Source organism: Mytilus trossulus, chromosome 12 (genome assembly GCF_036588685.1).
Source record: "Mytilus trossulus isolate FHL-02 chromosome 12, PNRI_Mtr1.1.1.hap1, whole genome shotgun sequence".
NCBI lineage: Eukaryota > Metazoa > Mollusca > Bivalvia > Mytilida > Mytilidae > Mytilus > Mytilus trossulus.
In genome coordinates, this window is record NC_086384.1 from 5,676,158 (window position 1) to 5,693,614 (window position 17,457).

At 32.0% G+C, this 17,457-nt stretch overlaps 1 protein-coding gene across 2 annotated transcripts in view; it reads right to left on the reverse strand.

Moving 5' to 3' along the window:
- The window catches only part of LOC134692176 (high affinity cGMP-specific 3',5'-cyclic phosphodiesterase 9A-like), a 73,762-nt gene that overhangs the window by 52,281 nt on the left and 4,024 nt on the right, over positions 1–17,457 (reverse strand). For both annotated transcript variants that reach the window (XM_063552626.1, XM_063552627.1), the window contains exons 2-3: positions 10,263–10,412; positions 5,559–5,610 (exon numbers count right to left, since the gene is read on the reverse strand). In XM_063552626.1, coding sequence (XP_063408696.1) covers positions 5,559–5,610; positions 10,263–10,412 — 202 coding nt within the window. The remainder of the gene's footprint in view (positions 1–5,558; positions 5,611–10,262; positions 10,413–17,457) is intronic.

Sequence of the window (17,457 nt, forward strand, 5' to 3'; positions counted from 1 at the left end):
GTGGCCTAGTAGTTTCAGTGGAGATTTTGTAAAAGATTACTTAGATTTATGAAAAATGGTTAAAGATTGACTATAAAGGGCAATAACTCCTAAAGGGGTCAACTGGTTTTTGAGTTATAAGCCAAAAACTGCATTTTACCCTTATGTTCTATTTTTAGCGGTGGCGGCCATCTTGGTTGGTTGACCAGGTCACGCCACACATTTTTTAAACTAGATACCCCAAAGATGATTGTGGCCAAGTTTGGATTCATTTGGCCAAGTAGTTTCAGAGGAGAAGATTTTTGTAAAAGATTACTTTAATTTACGAAAAATGGTTAAAAATTGACTATAAAGGGCAATAACTCCTAAACGGGTCAACTGACCATTTTGGTCATGTTGACTTATTTGTAGATCTTACTTTGCTGAACATTATTGCTGTTTACAGTTTATCTCTATCTATAATAATATTCAAGATAATAACCAAAAACAGCAAAATTTCCTCAAAATTACCAATTCAGGGGCAGCAACCCAACAACTGATTGACCGATTCATCTGAAAATTTCAGGGCAGATAGATCTTGACCTGATAAACATTTTTACCTCATGTCAGATTTCCTCAAAATGCTTTGGTTTTTGAGTTATAAGCCAAAAACTGCATTTTACCCCTTTGTTCTATTTTTAGCCGTGGCGGCCATCTTGGTTGGTTGACCAGGTCACGCCACACATTTTTTTAACTAAATACCCCAAAGATGATTGTGGCCAAGTTTGGATTCATTTGGCCAAGTAGTTTCAGAGGAGAAGATTTTTGTAAAAGATTACTTTAATTAACGAAAAATGGTTAAAAATTGACTATAAAGGGCAATAACTCCTAAACAGGTCAATTGACCATTTTGGTCATGTTGACTTATTTGTAGATCTTACTTTGCTGAACATTATTGCTGTTTACAAATTATCTCTAACTATAATAATATTCAAGATAATAACCAAAAACAGCAAAATTTCTTCAAAATTACCAATTCAGGGGCAGCAACCCAACAACCGATTGACCGATTCATCTGAAAATTTCAGGGCAGACAGATCTTGACCTGATAAACATTTTTACTCCATGTCAGATTTGCTCTAAATGCTTTGGTTTTTGAGTTATAAGCCAAAAACTGCATTTTACCCCTATGTTCTATTTTTAGCCGTGGCGGCCATCTTGGTTGGTTGACCGGGTCACGCCACACATTTTTTAAACTAGATACCCCAATGATGATTGTGGCCAAGTTTGGTTTGATTTGGCCCAGTAGTTTCAGAGGAGAAGATTTTTGTAAAAGTTAACGACGACGGACGACGACGGACGACGACAGACGACGACAGACGACGGACGACGGACGCCGGACGCAAAGTGATGGGAAAAGCTCACTTGGCCCTTCGGGCCAGGTGAGCTAAAAAGGGAGAAGGTTTGGGATAATTAAAACGTTTAATCCCGCTGCAAATGTTTGCACCTGTCCTAAGTCAGGAATCTGATGTACAGTAGTTGTCGTTTGTTTATGTAATATATACGTGTTTCTCGTTTCTCGTTTTGTTTATATAGATTAGACCGTTGGTTTTCCCGTTTGAATGGTTTTACACTAGTAATTTTGGGGCCCTTTATAGCTTGTTGTTCGGTGTGAGCCAAAGCTCCGTGTTGAAGGCCGTACTTTAACCTATAATGGTTTAATTTTTAAATTGTTATTTGGATGGAGAGTTGTCTCATTGGCACTCACACCACATCTTCCTATATCTATGTATATTAATTGTATTAGAATAGTAGAAAATAACTAAACATTTAAAATCTTTGATGCAACTGTATATATAGTATAGCTTTATTATTTATGTTTTTTAGGTACACTCAGATTTTGGAAGCCCCAAATGTGTAAATACGTAGATACAATAAAAACTTTACCAAAAAGGACTTAAAACAGAATAGCAAAATCAAATTAGGCCTGTTAGATAAACTTTGATTGAGGCCAGGGCGGATTCAGGTGGGGGCATATCGGGCGTGCACCCCCTCCCCCCTAAAATTTGCAAAGCATGGATTGTATTCAGCTGAAAAAGGAATATTTTGATAATTTTGCCTCAAAAATTTAAGTTTGCGCCTCCCCAAAACAAAAATCCGGGATCTGCCCCTGTGAGGGAGTTACAACCTTAATTTCTTATAAACAAATTCAAATTATAACAAAAACCAAAATCCTTCCACATGTATGTAATATTGTCATTGATAAGTTCATGCATGCTCAATCATTATTGTTTCTACAAAATCTTGAAAATTGGAATTGGATTAAGGATGACAAACCAAATATCATATTTAAGCCAAAAATACTAAATACTAGCTAGATATCATAGTAAAAATGCAAACGTGCTAAGCATACCACCACTCAATTTTCAATGTATCGGTAAACAGGAAGTGGATGTCTGACAGATCTAGCAATCACTTAAATCTTACAACTCATCACTGCCAAGTTACAAATCAGATATGAAGATGTTCTGTTCATTATTAGTGAAGAAAAAGGCGACAATTTTTTCTTTCAATTTCATTCAACATATATTGAAATTTCTTAAGTTTTGGCAATCAGTTAGAGATATTAGACTTAAAGATCTAACGCATTCATATGCAATACATTGCAACTTAAAGTTTTTGTTTCCAGAACCACAGGTGTGTGATTGAATAGATAATTCATGCTAATAATAGCCCTGCCTGAACTCCTAGAGGTTGATACAATAGACATTCAGGGGAGCACATTTGTCAACATATTGTTGCCACAATTTACTGCTGAAAAATTGTTTATTATTTCAAATGTTATATTTAAGGTTGTTACATCTAGAGCCAGTATACATAAAATTGAGAATGGAAATGGGGAATTTATCAAAGTGACAGCAACCTGACCATAGAAAAACAACAGCAGAAGGTCACCAACAGGTCTTCAATGTAACGAGAAATCCCCGCACCCGGAGGCGTCCTTCAGCTGGCCCCTACAGAAATATATACTAGTTCAGTGATAATGAACACTATAATAATTTCCTAGCTGTACCTAGCTGCTCTTTGGTTGGGTTTTTGTCTCTTTAACATATTCTCCATTTCCATTCCCTATTTTACATGTACATGTACCTGTAACTGTTGTATTATCATTTATCAATGAAAATCAATACTTATCTGAAACATTTAAATACAATAAGGTTATTGCATTGCTGTTCATATTATCTAATTTTCACAATTATATAAACACTCCATGGTTGTTCTGGCATAATTATAAATTTCTTTTTAATGATATAACGAGCGTTTCATTATCTGTACCTCTCCACGTAATTAATATTTAAAGAGATTTAAATACTGACTTTATCTACACTTGTTATAATCTCTATAGATACATGCTTTTACATTTTTTCAACCCTAGCAACAACACTCAGGAATTTCATTATTTAATAATAGAATTTTACTCTACATTTATATAACAATCAACCTATTATTACAAGTAGTTTTCTTTCATTTTGTTTTCAAAGTTTTGATCACAAAGACTTTTAGATAATGACGTACAACCACATCAAAGTCTCAATAGAAAAATGTTCAATCTTAAAGTCACTCCATTATGAATATATATAACAAAGCACTGAATGCACCAAACGAAAGGTGTTTGTTTTTCTTATTTACTATGCAATATGCATCTAATGTGCAGTGTTGCACATTTGTGATTGAGAAGAGAGCAGTAAGATGTAAATTACACAAAATTTACTATACTTTCAACAGCCAGGGGCATTACTTCAATAAGATTTTATTTTTAATTAGATAATTTTATAAGAATAGCTTAGAAAGAATAAGAATCATATCAAAGTATACTCTAACAGTCATTGTGCTTAAACACAGACAATTACCACAGGCTTGTAAAATTATTTGTTCGGACATGTTAAAATCATCTATATACAGGCCAATAGATTTTGTATAAAACATCTTATAAAATAGAACTTCTAGTGAGTGGATAGAGTACAATGGTTTATTCCGAAGACTGCCCTTAAGCCTTGTATGACAAGATGCCCTTTTATCAAAGCCATGAATTAATTCATGGGGGGGGGGGGGGGGGGGGGGTTCCAACTATTCAATTGCATTGATCGGCCAAAAAAAAGGGGGGTCCAACCCCCAGAATCCTCCCCCTGAATCTGCCACTGCACTTTTAAAAAAAAACTTAATACTATTTTACCATGAAAAGGTTAGTTTTGTTAAACATTTTATCTTTTCAAACCAAAACAGATGATGTTTTCAAAATTTACACTTCTCTAAACGCTAGATTAAACAAATTTGACAAATTTAATGCCTTCCATGTTTTATTAAATTGAGAGTTCCACAGATCAATGTTAACTTTATATGCAACAATATAACATGAAAAAATGTTTCATCTTTTATGATATTTACATGTACAACTGAGAAATACAAATAAATAAAATTAATGACAACAATTAAATACAAGTAGCTGCACAGTTATAAGTCTGACATGTATGTATTTTGTTTTAGGTTACAAATTACAAATAAGATCAAGATGAGATAAAATCTATTTTGTTCATTTATTCATTTTTATTTTCAAAATAGTTTTATAGCAAAATTATAAATTCCTATAGTCCTTAAAAATGTAAAAGGTTAATCGTTGACCCAAACTTCACCTGAATGTGCAGCAGTGATAGGATGGATTTAGCATTTCAGTACTTTTTATGCCTCATATGGAAAAATCCTTAATTTTAAAGATGATTTTTTTTCTCTCTTTTAACATGTTTTAACAATATTATAATATTTACTCTATCATCAACAATCTTATTTGTCTGTTTATAATGAGGGGTATATATTATGCAATGTCTTTAAATATAATATCTATCTGTTCATCAAGTACGACTACATGTAAGTATACATGTAATAGTTACATGTAGTTACATGTAGTGTGACCAACATATTTAAAGAGTTCATGTAGTATATTTTATTATACATGCTTTAAACACCATTTGTCTAATTATCCTGTCAAGTCAAAGTTTTAGTATCAACAAATCACCTGTTCCTGATTTCCTGATGAATATTTTTTTTTTTTAAATAAAACAATTTACTTTCTCAAAAGTAATAGGACAATGATTTTTACTATACTTTTGCTCATCCAATATCAAAGACATTAAAAGACACAAAGCTGCCCCTCATGCCTGGTTAATCTAAAGTAAACTGTTATATATTTTTTAGAAATATAACTCGTCTAAACATCAACCCAACAATGTTAGATCTGTTAACTTGCTTTCACAAATTTTTTGTTCTTCCCTCGTCGGGATTCAAACCCATGCAACTGTGATATCGTGACACCAAATGCCTGCACTGCAGCTGTCCCACTAGACCACACGACCACCTGGGCTCTACAATAATAAAGCTTTCAGTGGCTGTGTGTTACCTTTCCTCATCAGTTTTAATCTAGCGGCGTACTACAGTACATGATATAAAAGGCATGGAGATGTTATTATTACAGATCAGCTTATATATACTACCTTCATCTTGAAATCTTGTATGTACAGTACATGTATATTAATACTTGATCATACCTTGCTTCTATGGCAGAGAAATCCACACCCAGTTCTGTTCCTGTTGGAGCATCTGAAATAACATGTTAAAATCAGTGCCAACCAAGGAAAAATAATTTAATAAGGTTCAACATCTTCAATAATATGTTAAAAGTTTGACATCAGAACATGTACTGTTACAGCCAGGAATTTTTAAGGGGGTTATAAGAATTGGCAACAAGTAAAATCTCAACCTTAATAGTTACAGTTAAACACTACATCAACTTTTATTATATAGTGCTTTTATGTTTTTCCAGGGGGGAGCCGTGTCGTACGCTGTCGTACGAAGGGGAAATAAATCCCTAGTCAAGACTTACAGTCACAAACCAAGACATGTTTGTGCCCACTGAGCGTCTGCTAAACTTTGTTTGAGAATGAAAATAACAACTATAAATGTACATTGTGAACTTAGATTTATCTACATACATATGGAACCATCACAGCTTCTTAAGGGTGGTTCTTTTGATCAAATCTTATTTTTTTAGCAGCACGAAAAAATTATAGAAATTAATTTGTTTTCTAGCTGTATTTCTGACACTAATCTATGACATGGTCATATTTGAAACCCGACCAGATAACCTGGTTGTCAACAAAATCCTGATATAAATCACTCAAACCTAGATTTGCTATTACACTAAACAAGATTATCTAGTAATAGATGTTCAATCAATATTTATCTATCACTCCAATGCATTGTTATTTGATCAAATTAAGGCACTTAAAAGTACTAGATGATCTGAATTATGACACCTCAAGAGAAAATGATATAATTAAATAGCTCTATAATTTTAATAAATCATTATGTTGAGGTGACCTGATATGTCAATCACTACTTCTCATAATTGTCAAGAATTTATTGATGGCTTACTATATGTGTGAGCCATTTTACACTTCACATGCTAATGAGCCACAAATTGGACACTTTACTTCATAAAACAGCTGTATACAAACTCATGAATCAATTTAGACCAATATTGTGGCAAAATTACTAGAAAATATATTAAACAGATAAAAGATGAAATGCATTTACAAGTGTGATATGAAACACAGCTAAGGAATTTTTTTGTTAATCTCAGAAAACACTAATTTGTGAAAAAAACATCCAAATTCGGAGACCGTTATTAATCCATGTCTTATACGCTTTTGCTTGCGCATGCTGAATTGATGAACTGCCTGAGAAATACAAAATTTCTTTATTTCAACCGATGACAAATTGTATCTCGATTTCACAGGCATTTAAGCTTCTAATAAATAAATAAAGTCTGAAGTATAGTATACATTTTGTCAGGAAAAATAAGATATAAATAAAGTCTGAAGTATAGTATACGTTTTGTCAGGAATAATAAGATACACAGTATAAAGTATGATTATTCCATTTTAGTCAACTTTTTGTATCGTCACTTGGCAAGAAAAATGTCAATAAAAATATTTTGTAAAATTGAGAATGAAAATCAAATGGGAATGTGTCAAAGAGACAACAACCTGACCAAAAGGGTAGTAAAAAGCTGATTTAAGACCTGGGTCTTAGTCAAAGCAAGAAAATCCTGCATCTGGAGCCAAGCTTTCATATGTGACAGATCAATTACAATCTCCAAATTAGAACAATTTAAGTGTGTAACTGTGTAACTAAGAAAGTTCACCACCACTTAATTTAATAGTGCATACACAGATAAAATGTCATTTATATAATTTAAAAAATAGAACTTAGTGTTCATCCTAGATTTGATTTTTTTCATAAATAAGAAAAAATATTTTCATTATGTCTGAACTAGCAGCTGCATGCAGGGAAAACATCAACTTATATCTGTATATATATATATATAATAACTATCATGGAGAGGAATATTAATAATAAGCAATATTTATATAATTTATATAATTAATGTGTAGAGTTTCAAGGTAGCCTTGTTTATTGGAAAATTAATATTCCTTCAATTTTTATTTTGTTGCCTGATGAATAACATGGTTATGAAAGTGGAAAAATTACCTCAATAATCACATTTTTATAACATGTAAAATACCAAATGGATTTTCAAACTCATTTATAACTCAAAATAACTGACATAATGCCAAGGCAAAAATCTATAAAAGACAAACAGTACTCAACACACAACATAGAAAACTATAGACTCAGCAACAGGAACTCAACAAAAAACTTGGAGTGATATCACAATTGATTGCCCTTTCCAAAAAAGTTTTTAAAAAATCTGCAATTTCAATATCAACTCATGTGGACACAAACATGATGGAAATGTGGAATGTAGAATGTGTCAAAGAGACACAAGCTGACAAAAGAGTAGAAAACAGCCTAAGTCAACCAATGGTTATTCAACACAACAAGAATATCCTGCTCCCATAGGCATGCTTCAGCTGGACCCTAAACAAAAATGTGTACTGATTCAGTGATAATGGTTGTCATACTAAACTTTACTAATACTAGACTATAACATTTGGATTTTTCAATCTATAGACCCACCCTCCTCAATCTGAAAGATTGACACATATAAGCACTATGGACATTTTCAGTTTGAATTTGAGAATTTGAAGAAAGCTACTCTGCACTGCTAATATATTTCTCTGACGTGTTCATTCAAATGTCAACATCATAACATCATCTCTGGTGTTAGAACCTCACCATCATATCACAGTTTTTAAATTTTTTACAAGTAGGTGTTAATCAAATTGTTTTAATTTGAACTTCTAGTTTGTCGCTATTACGTGTGTGACATTTTATTTACCCAAGATACAATGAATGTAAAACAAATCAAGTTACTGATATTTTCATTCTTGATATATATTTAAAAGTTATAAGTCTTTAGTAATGATAATATAACTAATATGACTTGGAGTGCAAGTCCATTCTAGAATTAATTAAGGTTAATAAAATATTTTTTTATTAAAATAACACAGATTTGTGTCCTATAGTATATAACTGCTAATATATTAAATAAACACATTTAGTACCACAAATAAAACTACTAATGTTCGAACCATAAAACTTGTATTTTGGTAATTAGAACAATTTATAATTCACTGGGACAGATCCGCCCCACCCACACATATTCATAAATATTATATACTTTCTATAAATCATTATTACATACATATATATACTACATAAATGCATTTATAAAAACATTTCTTATGTCATTATGTTATTAGTGCATTGGTCAGTGCAAGTGACATACATGTAGATAGCAAACCCTTAAATACTTAAGTTTTGTTAATAATATTTAAGACCTTTGGTTTTCTCTTTTTATGAGTTTTATACTAGTCAGTTTTGTGGCCTTTTAATTATATATAGCTTGCAGTTCGGATTGAGCCAAGACTCTGTGTTGAATATCCTACTTTAACTTATAATGGTTTACTTTTAAAAATTGTGACTTGGATGGAGAGTTGTCTCATTGGCACTCATACCACATCTTCTTATATCTTTTTGTTGTCAAGTTTTCTATCACTAATATAAGAGAACTTGGTCAAAGTTTTGAAGGATTTTTTACAGTGACAATGGTAACAAAAACGTTGATCAAAATCTTTGATGCACTTTAGCTTTGGATTCTATGCATTAACTAGTAAGGGTAGTTGCAATTGGCTTTTAGAAAACTATTAGTTAATGAAGTACTCTTAAGGTGGTACCTAACACTACAGGGAAATAACTCTGTTAAATCAGCTTAACGTTTTAATTACGTTGTGTTGTAAAGGGAATATTAAGCTTCTCAATGATCAAAATTGTTGTTTGTCAAACTGCTAGGTAACCAGTGTAATTTTTCTGACAAAACGGTTGGTTCAAAATTTTTGAAATTTTTATATACTTGTTTTAGGGTCAAAGTAAATACTTTGTCAAAATTTTACGAAAATTAAACGAGCCAAATTAATTTTAGTGAAAGTGTTGGGTACCACCTTAAATCAGTCATTTAAGTCTTTTTGTTAGATTTTTTGGTGCTTTTTTTTCATCTGATGAGTAAAGTCTTTTTCAAATGATTTTAACAGTTTGCATGTGTATCTTATATTTTGATGTTATAAACCCCTGTTCTAGATAAATGTATATAAGGGGATCATTCAGCTCTCCCAAATATGATTTGAACACTGCCCTATTCTGTATGTGCATGCAGGTCAGGAGCCTGTGATTCAAACCTTAAGGTTTCTGGAACTGAAGGTCTTCTATAATGAACAATACATTTGTAGATCTCATACTATTTGCATGTATTCATGGGTTTAACTAGTTTCTCAAAGAACATACATGTACATGTAAATATATGGAGGCAAATCAACAAAATGCATACATGCATAACACTTAGAGGTGAAGATATTAAGTAAGTTTTTTAAATAATTGACCTGCAAAGGAATTTAAATCAAAAACATCTACTACAGAGTACAGACTATTTCTCACTTGACAAAACAGCTAAAATAAGTATACTGTAAATTCAGAAATTATTGTGTGCACTTATTATTGCGATTTTGTCATTTTACATTTAAATGCGATTTAAATTATTACGATTTTGAGAAAAATCCTGTTTCTTTCATATGAAATATTTCAAAATGCAATTTAAATTATTGTGTTTACAACTCTGTCACATTTTACAGTTGTATAAAAACCTCGCAATAATTTCTGAATTTACAGTACATATATATTATATGAATTATGGTAAATGTATTATCATAAAATCTAAACAATAAACAATTTACCATTGCACTGTGTAGCTACAACTTCTAGTTTGTATCTGGTCTGTGGAGTATTTTCAGGTAATCGAGGAGATATATTAACCAGATTGCCTTTGACATTATACAGTTTCAGTATATCATGCGGGCCAGCCTCTGCTGCACTGCGAAAGGTTTCTGAAAAGATACAATATTTATCATGTTTATGTTGATTTATTATGAGCTTGATACAGATGTTTATAAATATTCTACTTTCATTTTTCTAAATTTCCTGTTTACAAAACTTAGAATTTTTCAAAACACTAACGATTTTCTTATCCCAGGCATAGATTAACTAATTAGCCGTATTTGGCACAACTTTTTGGAATTTTGGATCCTCAATGCTCTTCAACTTTTTACTTGTTTGGCTTTATAAATATTTTGATATGAGCATCACTGATGAGTCTTATGTACAAGAAATGCGTGTCTGGCATACTAAATTATAATCCTGCATGGTACCTTTGATAACTTTTACTTGTATGTTATTGAATAACAAATTTTCAAGGCCTAAATTAATATATTGTTTGTTTCCCCAATCCTGACCCTGCCAAGCCAGGTGTGGGTAGGTAGGTAGGGAAATAATTTTATTTTTTCCTAAAAGCTGGAACAATGCTGGTTGATCTGGTAAGCATGAAAATTGGAAATGAATAAAGTAATATTTGACTAAGTTTGGACAATAAAATTTTATGAGTAGGACCGTTTTTGCCGGGTCGGTCGGGATTGGGGAAACACACAACATTTTATTTTAGGCCCAAATGTAAGTTGACCTCTAGAAGTCCAATCTGTAAATGTTGTGTTAGTGGGTTGCTGTTGAAGCCTATTTTGTTGACAACACATAATGTAGGAAAAGGCCAAGGTAAAACAAATACACTTCAACTACCTACATGTACCCACCACTACAACGCTTTAGAAGGCAACAACTTAAAGTAGATGTATTTTTTGAAGGGTGTGCTTCCATCACAAGCATGTTAGAAGAATAGTTTTAAGCTCTGAAACATGTCAAGACAGTGTAAGTCCAGCTTAAGTTTTAAATGTTTTATTTAAAGTTATTCACTCAATGCCAGCAACAACTATTTTCACTGTAAGTTGAATTTAAACTACAAAATGTAAATCTGAATAGGTATTCCAGATGCATGTACATGTATGCAAGTTCTTCTTTAGTTATGATTAGTCGCCCAAGATATGAGATCTTTTCATCAGCTTTATAAACAGATATATTTCAGATTGGTAATCACCTGGAGCTCTTGTATAATATTATCTTATTTTGAAGTCCATATACATTTAATTTTTTAACTTCATTTTAAACAAGATATTAGTATGCACCTATTAAATGCATTAAAACTTCACGCACAGCAGGTGTTGACCATCCAAAAAATTTAAATGGAAATATTGTATTACAGATATGACATATCATAAATATTCTTAATCTCTGAAACTGCTTGTATACAGAAATATTTTAATCCCTTTTTATCAAAGTGATGTTCAAATGATTAAGAGATTACTTGCTTTGCTGTTCCATTACGTAAACTGGTAAGACATCATGGAGCGATGTACTTATGGAGCATCCACTATGAGGACAATTTAGAAAATTCTTCAGTGAAAAACAAGTTGTTGACATCCATATTCATGATATTCTAGCATGTTGAACTATGACAAGAGATTTTTAAGCTCTAGATTAGATTTCTTATCAGGCAAATTTTGTTTATGTCATACTTTTTCAAATGAATTTGCATATTGTTTTCCTTGTTTCATAGTGAGATAATATTCAGCTGAAGAGACCCTCTAGCATGTCTAGATATCAAGTTTTTATCATTCAACTACAACAGTCATGATTGTAGTGAACATTTACTGTTTACAAATTTTTGATTTTTTTTAAATACTATGGCTTTTCCACCTCAGTCATAGATTACCTTAGCTGTATTTGACAGCATGCTCAGTCATAGATTACCTTGGCAAAACTTTTAGGAATTTTGGTTCTCTATGCTCTTCAACTTCGTAGTTTGTTTGGCCTTTTTGACTTTTTTTGGATTCGAGCCTTACTGATGAGTCTTTTGTAGAAGAAACGCTCGTCTGGCATATATATATACTAAATGTAGTCCTGGTGTCTATGATGAGTTTATTCTGTGCATAAATTCAAGGTTTTAGTTTCCTCACAATGATGACAATTAATTTAAAGATACATTTGTACATGTGTATATATGTATCCCCCCACTGAAGTAGCTACATTTGTACATGTGTATATATGTATCCCCCCACTGAAGTAAGCTACATTTGTACATGTGTATATATGTATCCCCCCACTGAAGTAGCTACATTTGTACATGTATATATATGTATCCCCCCACTGAAGTAGCTACATTTGTACATGTATATATATGTATCCCCCCACTGAAGTAGATACATTTGTACATGTGTATATATGTATCCCCCCACTGAAGTAGCTACATTTGTAGTTTGACCCATAGTTGTAATTGCTATGTCATTTGGTCCCTGGTGGAGATTTGGCAATCATGATCATACCATATATATATATATATATATAAACGAGTCTAAATTGAAAACTACGTTCAAACCTATGACTGCGTTGGATAAAAACCGCAATTTTTATACGTGTGCATGTCAAACAAATTTCGTTGTAGAAGGGTCTAAAAACAGCACAAACATATATCTTCCTATTTTTATGATGAGGCAAAGTGGATGTAAGCAATTCTATTGTGAATATATTGTGCCATATTGCTAACATCCAATTCTTTGGAACTTTGGTGGATAGTGGATTGGAGGATATATCTGGCAAGCAGTAGCCAACAGGCTCAAATTGCTATGAAATAATTCACCACTCAAATCATAGCAATTCCAGTGCTTAATCTAGGCTTATCATGTTTGAAGTGGAGGATTTTTAATTACATCAACTGAAAAATGTTTTAATCAGGCAGATTGAAAATTGAGAACTAATAATTCTAACCTTTTAAATGATATATTCATAATTATTTGTGTATTAGAAAAAATACATATGATCAAATATTTGTTTTTGTCCTGAAAATAATTCTTGTGTAAATATGACCTTTTACATACATGTTTGTCTTTTCAAGTAAATGTTTACTTAATATATAATACTGCTAAACTAGTATTACCACTGGCCGATTATTCATTTTCATTCTGGACCAAAGTTTATAAACAAATGAAAACATGTATTTTGAACATAGTTTCCTGACCATGAGCAGGTCTACAGTTAAATAATGGAGCCAAGCTTAAGTTTAATACATTGTATATACATGTAGCAAAACATCTTTTCTAGTCAAACAGCTAAAATTTACAGGTTCAAGTGAAGTAAAAGACAACTGTTGAGTTTTCATTTTAGTTTCATATATACATGTACATGTATACGTACCAGTTGCCATGTATGTGATTCATTGATAACTTTATAAAGTGACTTAAGCTTATATATATGTTATATTATGTATCACAGTACTACATGTACTATAGATTTTGTAACAATTTTTACAAGACATTTACACAGAGACCTCACAAAACTAATAAGTTAAGGGTGACATTGCTACAATGTGCTTCAATGAATGATTTAATTAGGTTTAAATTTTGCAGATTTTTAATGTTTCTTGAATTGTGATTCACAATTTTATATAGTCTAGGGTCTAAAATTCATGCATATGCATGTATTTGGAACTTATAAGATATATACTATAAAAGACAAAAAAAATTCAATGATCAGTTATTGTTAAACCAAAAAAATGGCTGATATTTAATAACATGAATTCGAATAACTATTACGTTTGTTGCTAAAGTTTTCTAATTGTAACCTTCATATTATAAAGCCTGTTATTCAGTGGTTGTGATTTGTTTATGTGCTACATAATTGCTTTTCGTTCATTTTTTTACATAAATAAGGCCGTTAGTTTTCTCGTTTGAATTGTTTTACATTGTCTTAAATTATCAGGGACTTTTATAGCTGACTATGGGGTATGGGCTATGCTCATTGTTTAAGGCGGTACGGTGACCTATAGTTGTTAATGTCAGTGTCTTTTTGGTCTTTTGTGGATAGTTGTCTCATTGGCAATCATATCACATCTTCTTTTTTATATAAACAACAGAATCATATTTAGGCTAAAGCATGTGAGAAATCCTTAAGACAATAGAGATGTATATATTAGACTTTTTGTTTGTATATTTTCCATGATTAATCTAACTTAGTAATACATGTAATAACTGTTAGTAAGGTTAACAAAATTTAGTGTATTTTTTTTTTCTTTGAGAATCTATTAACACCATCTCGCTTCAGGTTTGTTTACCTTTTCACACATCACAATGTTTTCCCTAGCCATGCTAGCAGTTGAGCTGTGGGATTTCTGAAGTTCTAACAAGAGGTCTCATGGTTAGATAATGTTCAGCCTACGGAAAGGGTAGCTAGCAAAGAAGCAGTAAATCTCAGAGTTTGGAAACACATTAAATTAATAGCAGTACATTGCTTAATATTTCGATATGATTAAGGATTTTCTTTTAAAAGAAATAAAATTGAGAAAGGAAATAAGGAATGTGTCAAAGTGACAACAACCAGACCATAGAGCAGACAACAGCAGAAGGCCACCATGGGTCTTCAATGTAGGGAGAATTCCTGCACTCGTAGGTGTCCTTCAGCTGGCCCCAAGGGGCTGAACTGGCTCTTATAAATGTGGAGCCGAATAATCCCTATAGCTCCAGTGTACATGTACATCATCATGCGTTCATGATTGTACTACATGTATATTACATGTATATTGCTAGTTTTGAAAACTTGGAGCCTGAACCTCTACCCAAATTCTTATATCAATATATTAAATCAGCCATTCAGGTACATAAAACTTTTTCAACTTTTTTCAATTTGAAATACATGCATACGGATCTGCAGTCATATGACTTCGATTCAGACAAAGCCACCATCAACATCTATATAAGTGGTCACAAGCAAGACAAAAATTGTAGAAATTACAATGCAAGGAGTTCCTCCCACACAAGATGTCCTATTAATTGTAAGTACAAAGTTGGCAGATTATTCATTATACAAGTGATCAATCTTCTATTAACTTCTCATTCCAATTATAAAATAAATTGACACTTTACAGTTTCTCAATTGTATTTTGGTGACAAAGATGAATTCATTATTGCACTTCATAGTTGATTTTCACTCATATTTGTAAACCTTTTATTCATAATCAATCTTGTTTTACATCATATATATATATATTATTTTTAAATCAAATTAATATGGATTTTTTGTAACATTTGCCAGGGAAACAATTAAATGAATTACTTGCAAGAGTTATTTCCCTTTTATATGTACATGCAATTGTACATGTATTCAAGTTACATGTAAATGGAACATCTTAAATAGTACTGACCATGACTTGCATGTACATACTACATGTACAAGATGTATATGGAGCTGGATGCTTTTAAGTGAAGATGTATCAAAATAATTGTCTTAGTATCAACATTCATGTAATTAATTTTGTATGTAAATTAAAGTATCAGTTATTGTTAAGTTTTGAATAAACATATATATATATCTTTTTATTTTATTTCAACCATTTGAATTGGTGTGTCATGTACATGCATACATGTGTAAGATGAAGAATTGTCTTCTCTATCAAGTGCGTCGGAAAGAAGTCCCAATACATGTACATACATGTACAGTGGCGGATTCATTTTTTTGTAAAATGGTTATCAGACTAGGCTTCGTGAACTTTGCCATTTTCTGAGTATTTAATTTTATACCACAATCCTTTACTTATAAAGATATTTTTCGCTGGTATTTACTGATTGTCAAATTCATGTGATTTGCTATGGTGGAGTTGACCAGTGCATAGAAAAAACGGCACTCGGTCATTTTGAAATTCAAATTACAGTAATACACATTGCTTAGGCTGAGGATGTCATGACAATCAGGAAACCTTCAAAGCGACACAGGATTGAGCAAGAACGTATTGACTTCTATTTCACTATTCCACCAAACAGAAAGTAATAGTAAAAACTCTATAATAGACTATTACCAGAGACATATAATATGTATTATATGTCTCTGCTATTGCATTCTCATTAAAAAAAAAGTTCCACAATATTATTTACCTACGAAAACATGTTTAACCCTAAATGCCCGGGCTATTTTATAAATAACAAAGTTGAATAATGATCCCCAGTCAGTTTAAGCCCTAGAAAGATTTCAAGTCTCAGGTAGGAACCATTTGATTTGAGGAGGCAGTCTGAGATATTTGAGAGAGAAAAAATTGACTCTGATTCTCGCCTTAAACAAAAATTCTGGCCGTATTTTGATTGAAAACAATAGTCTTGTCCACTTTTTTGCTATTAAAAACGAAAATTTCCAATAAAATTATTTAGCATGAAATGAACATGATGAATAAAAACGGGCGTATTTTATTGTGGCCCGGGTTTGCATGTCTGACTGGAATGTCTGTTTCGCCGGACTTATAGAATACTTTTTCCAAGACCAGACTGTAACCTGCCTGCTGGGTGTGACCTTTATGTCTCAATTTGTCTACTATCATTCATAACTTCGTTGTCATTTCAGATACTTTCGTAGTCTTTGGTGGATCTGGAACCCCTCACTTCGGTTCCCTAAATTATGTTGGGTGAAACATATCAATCAAACATTTTGATCAAAACTGCTTGTTTGTCTTTTTTAACTCGTGTCGGTCGTATTGTAAATTTCATCGAATTTCCATGTCTATTTTTTACTGACAAGTCCTACATCAAATATATCAGTACATAGTTTTGGATCAATACTATCATTTTATGATAGACAATTAATAGGGAGAATACAGCATAAAAAAATGTCCAACCCTTACACTTTACAGCAACTATAAAATATACATGCCCCAAGTCAGGAACCGTTTAAATAGTGCATATTACACTTATGTTATGTTTTTTAGCTCAAAAAGGTCCCAAATATTTTTCACCTCGCTCCGCTCGGCAATATCTAAAATCTTCGACCCCCCTTTCCAAAATCCTGGATCTGCCCCTGATGTATATATACAAATGTATATCAAAATCAGTGCATGGGTCTTTTATATAGTGCATATATATAGTCATACTAAAACAAAGCAGACCTGACAGATTATAGTCAATTATATTGGACTATCAAAACATGTTTTTTTAGAATTTACTAGTTACATCT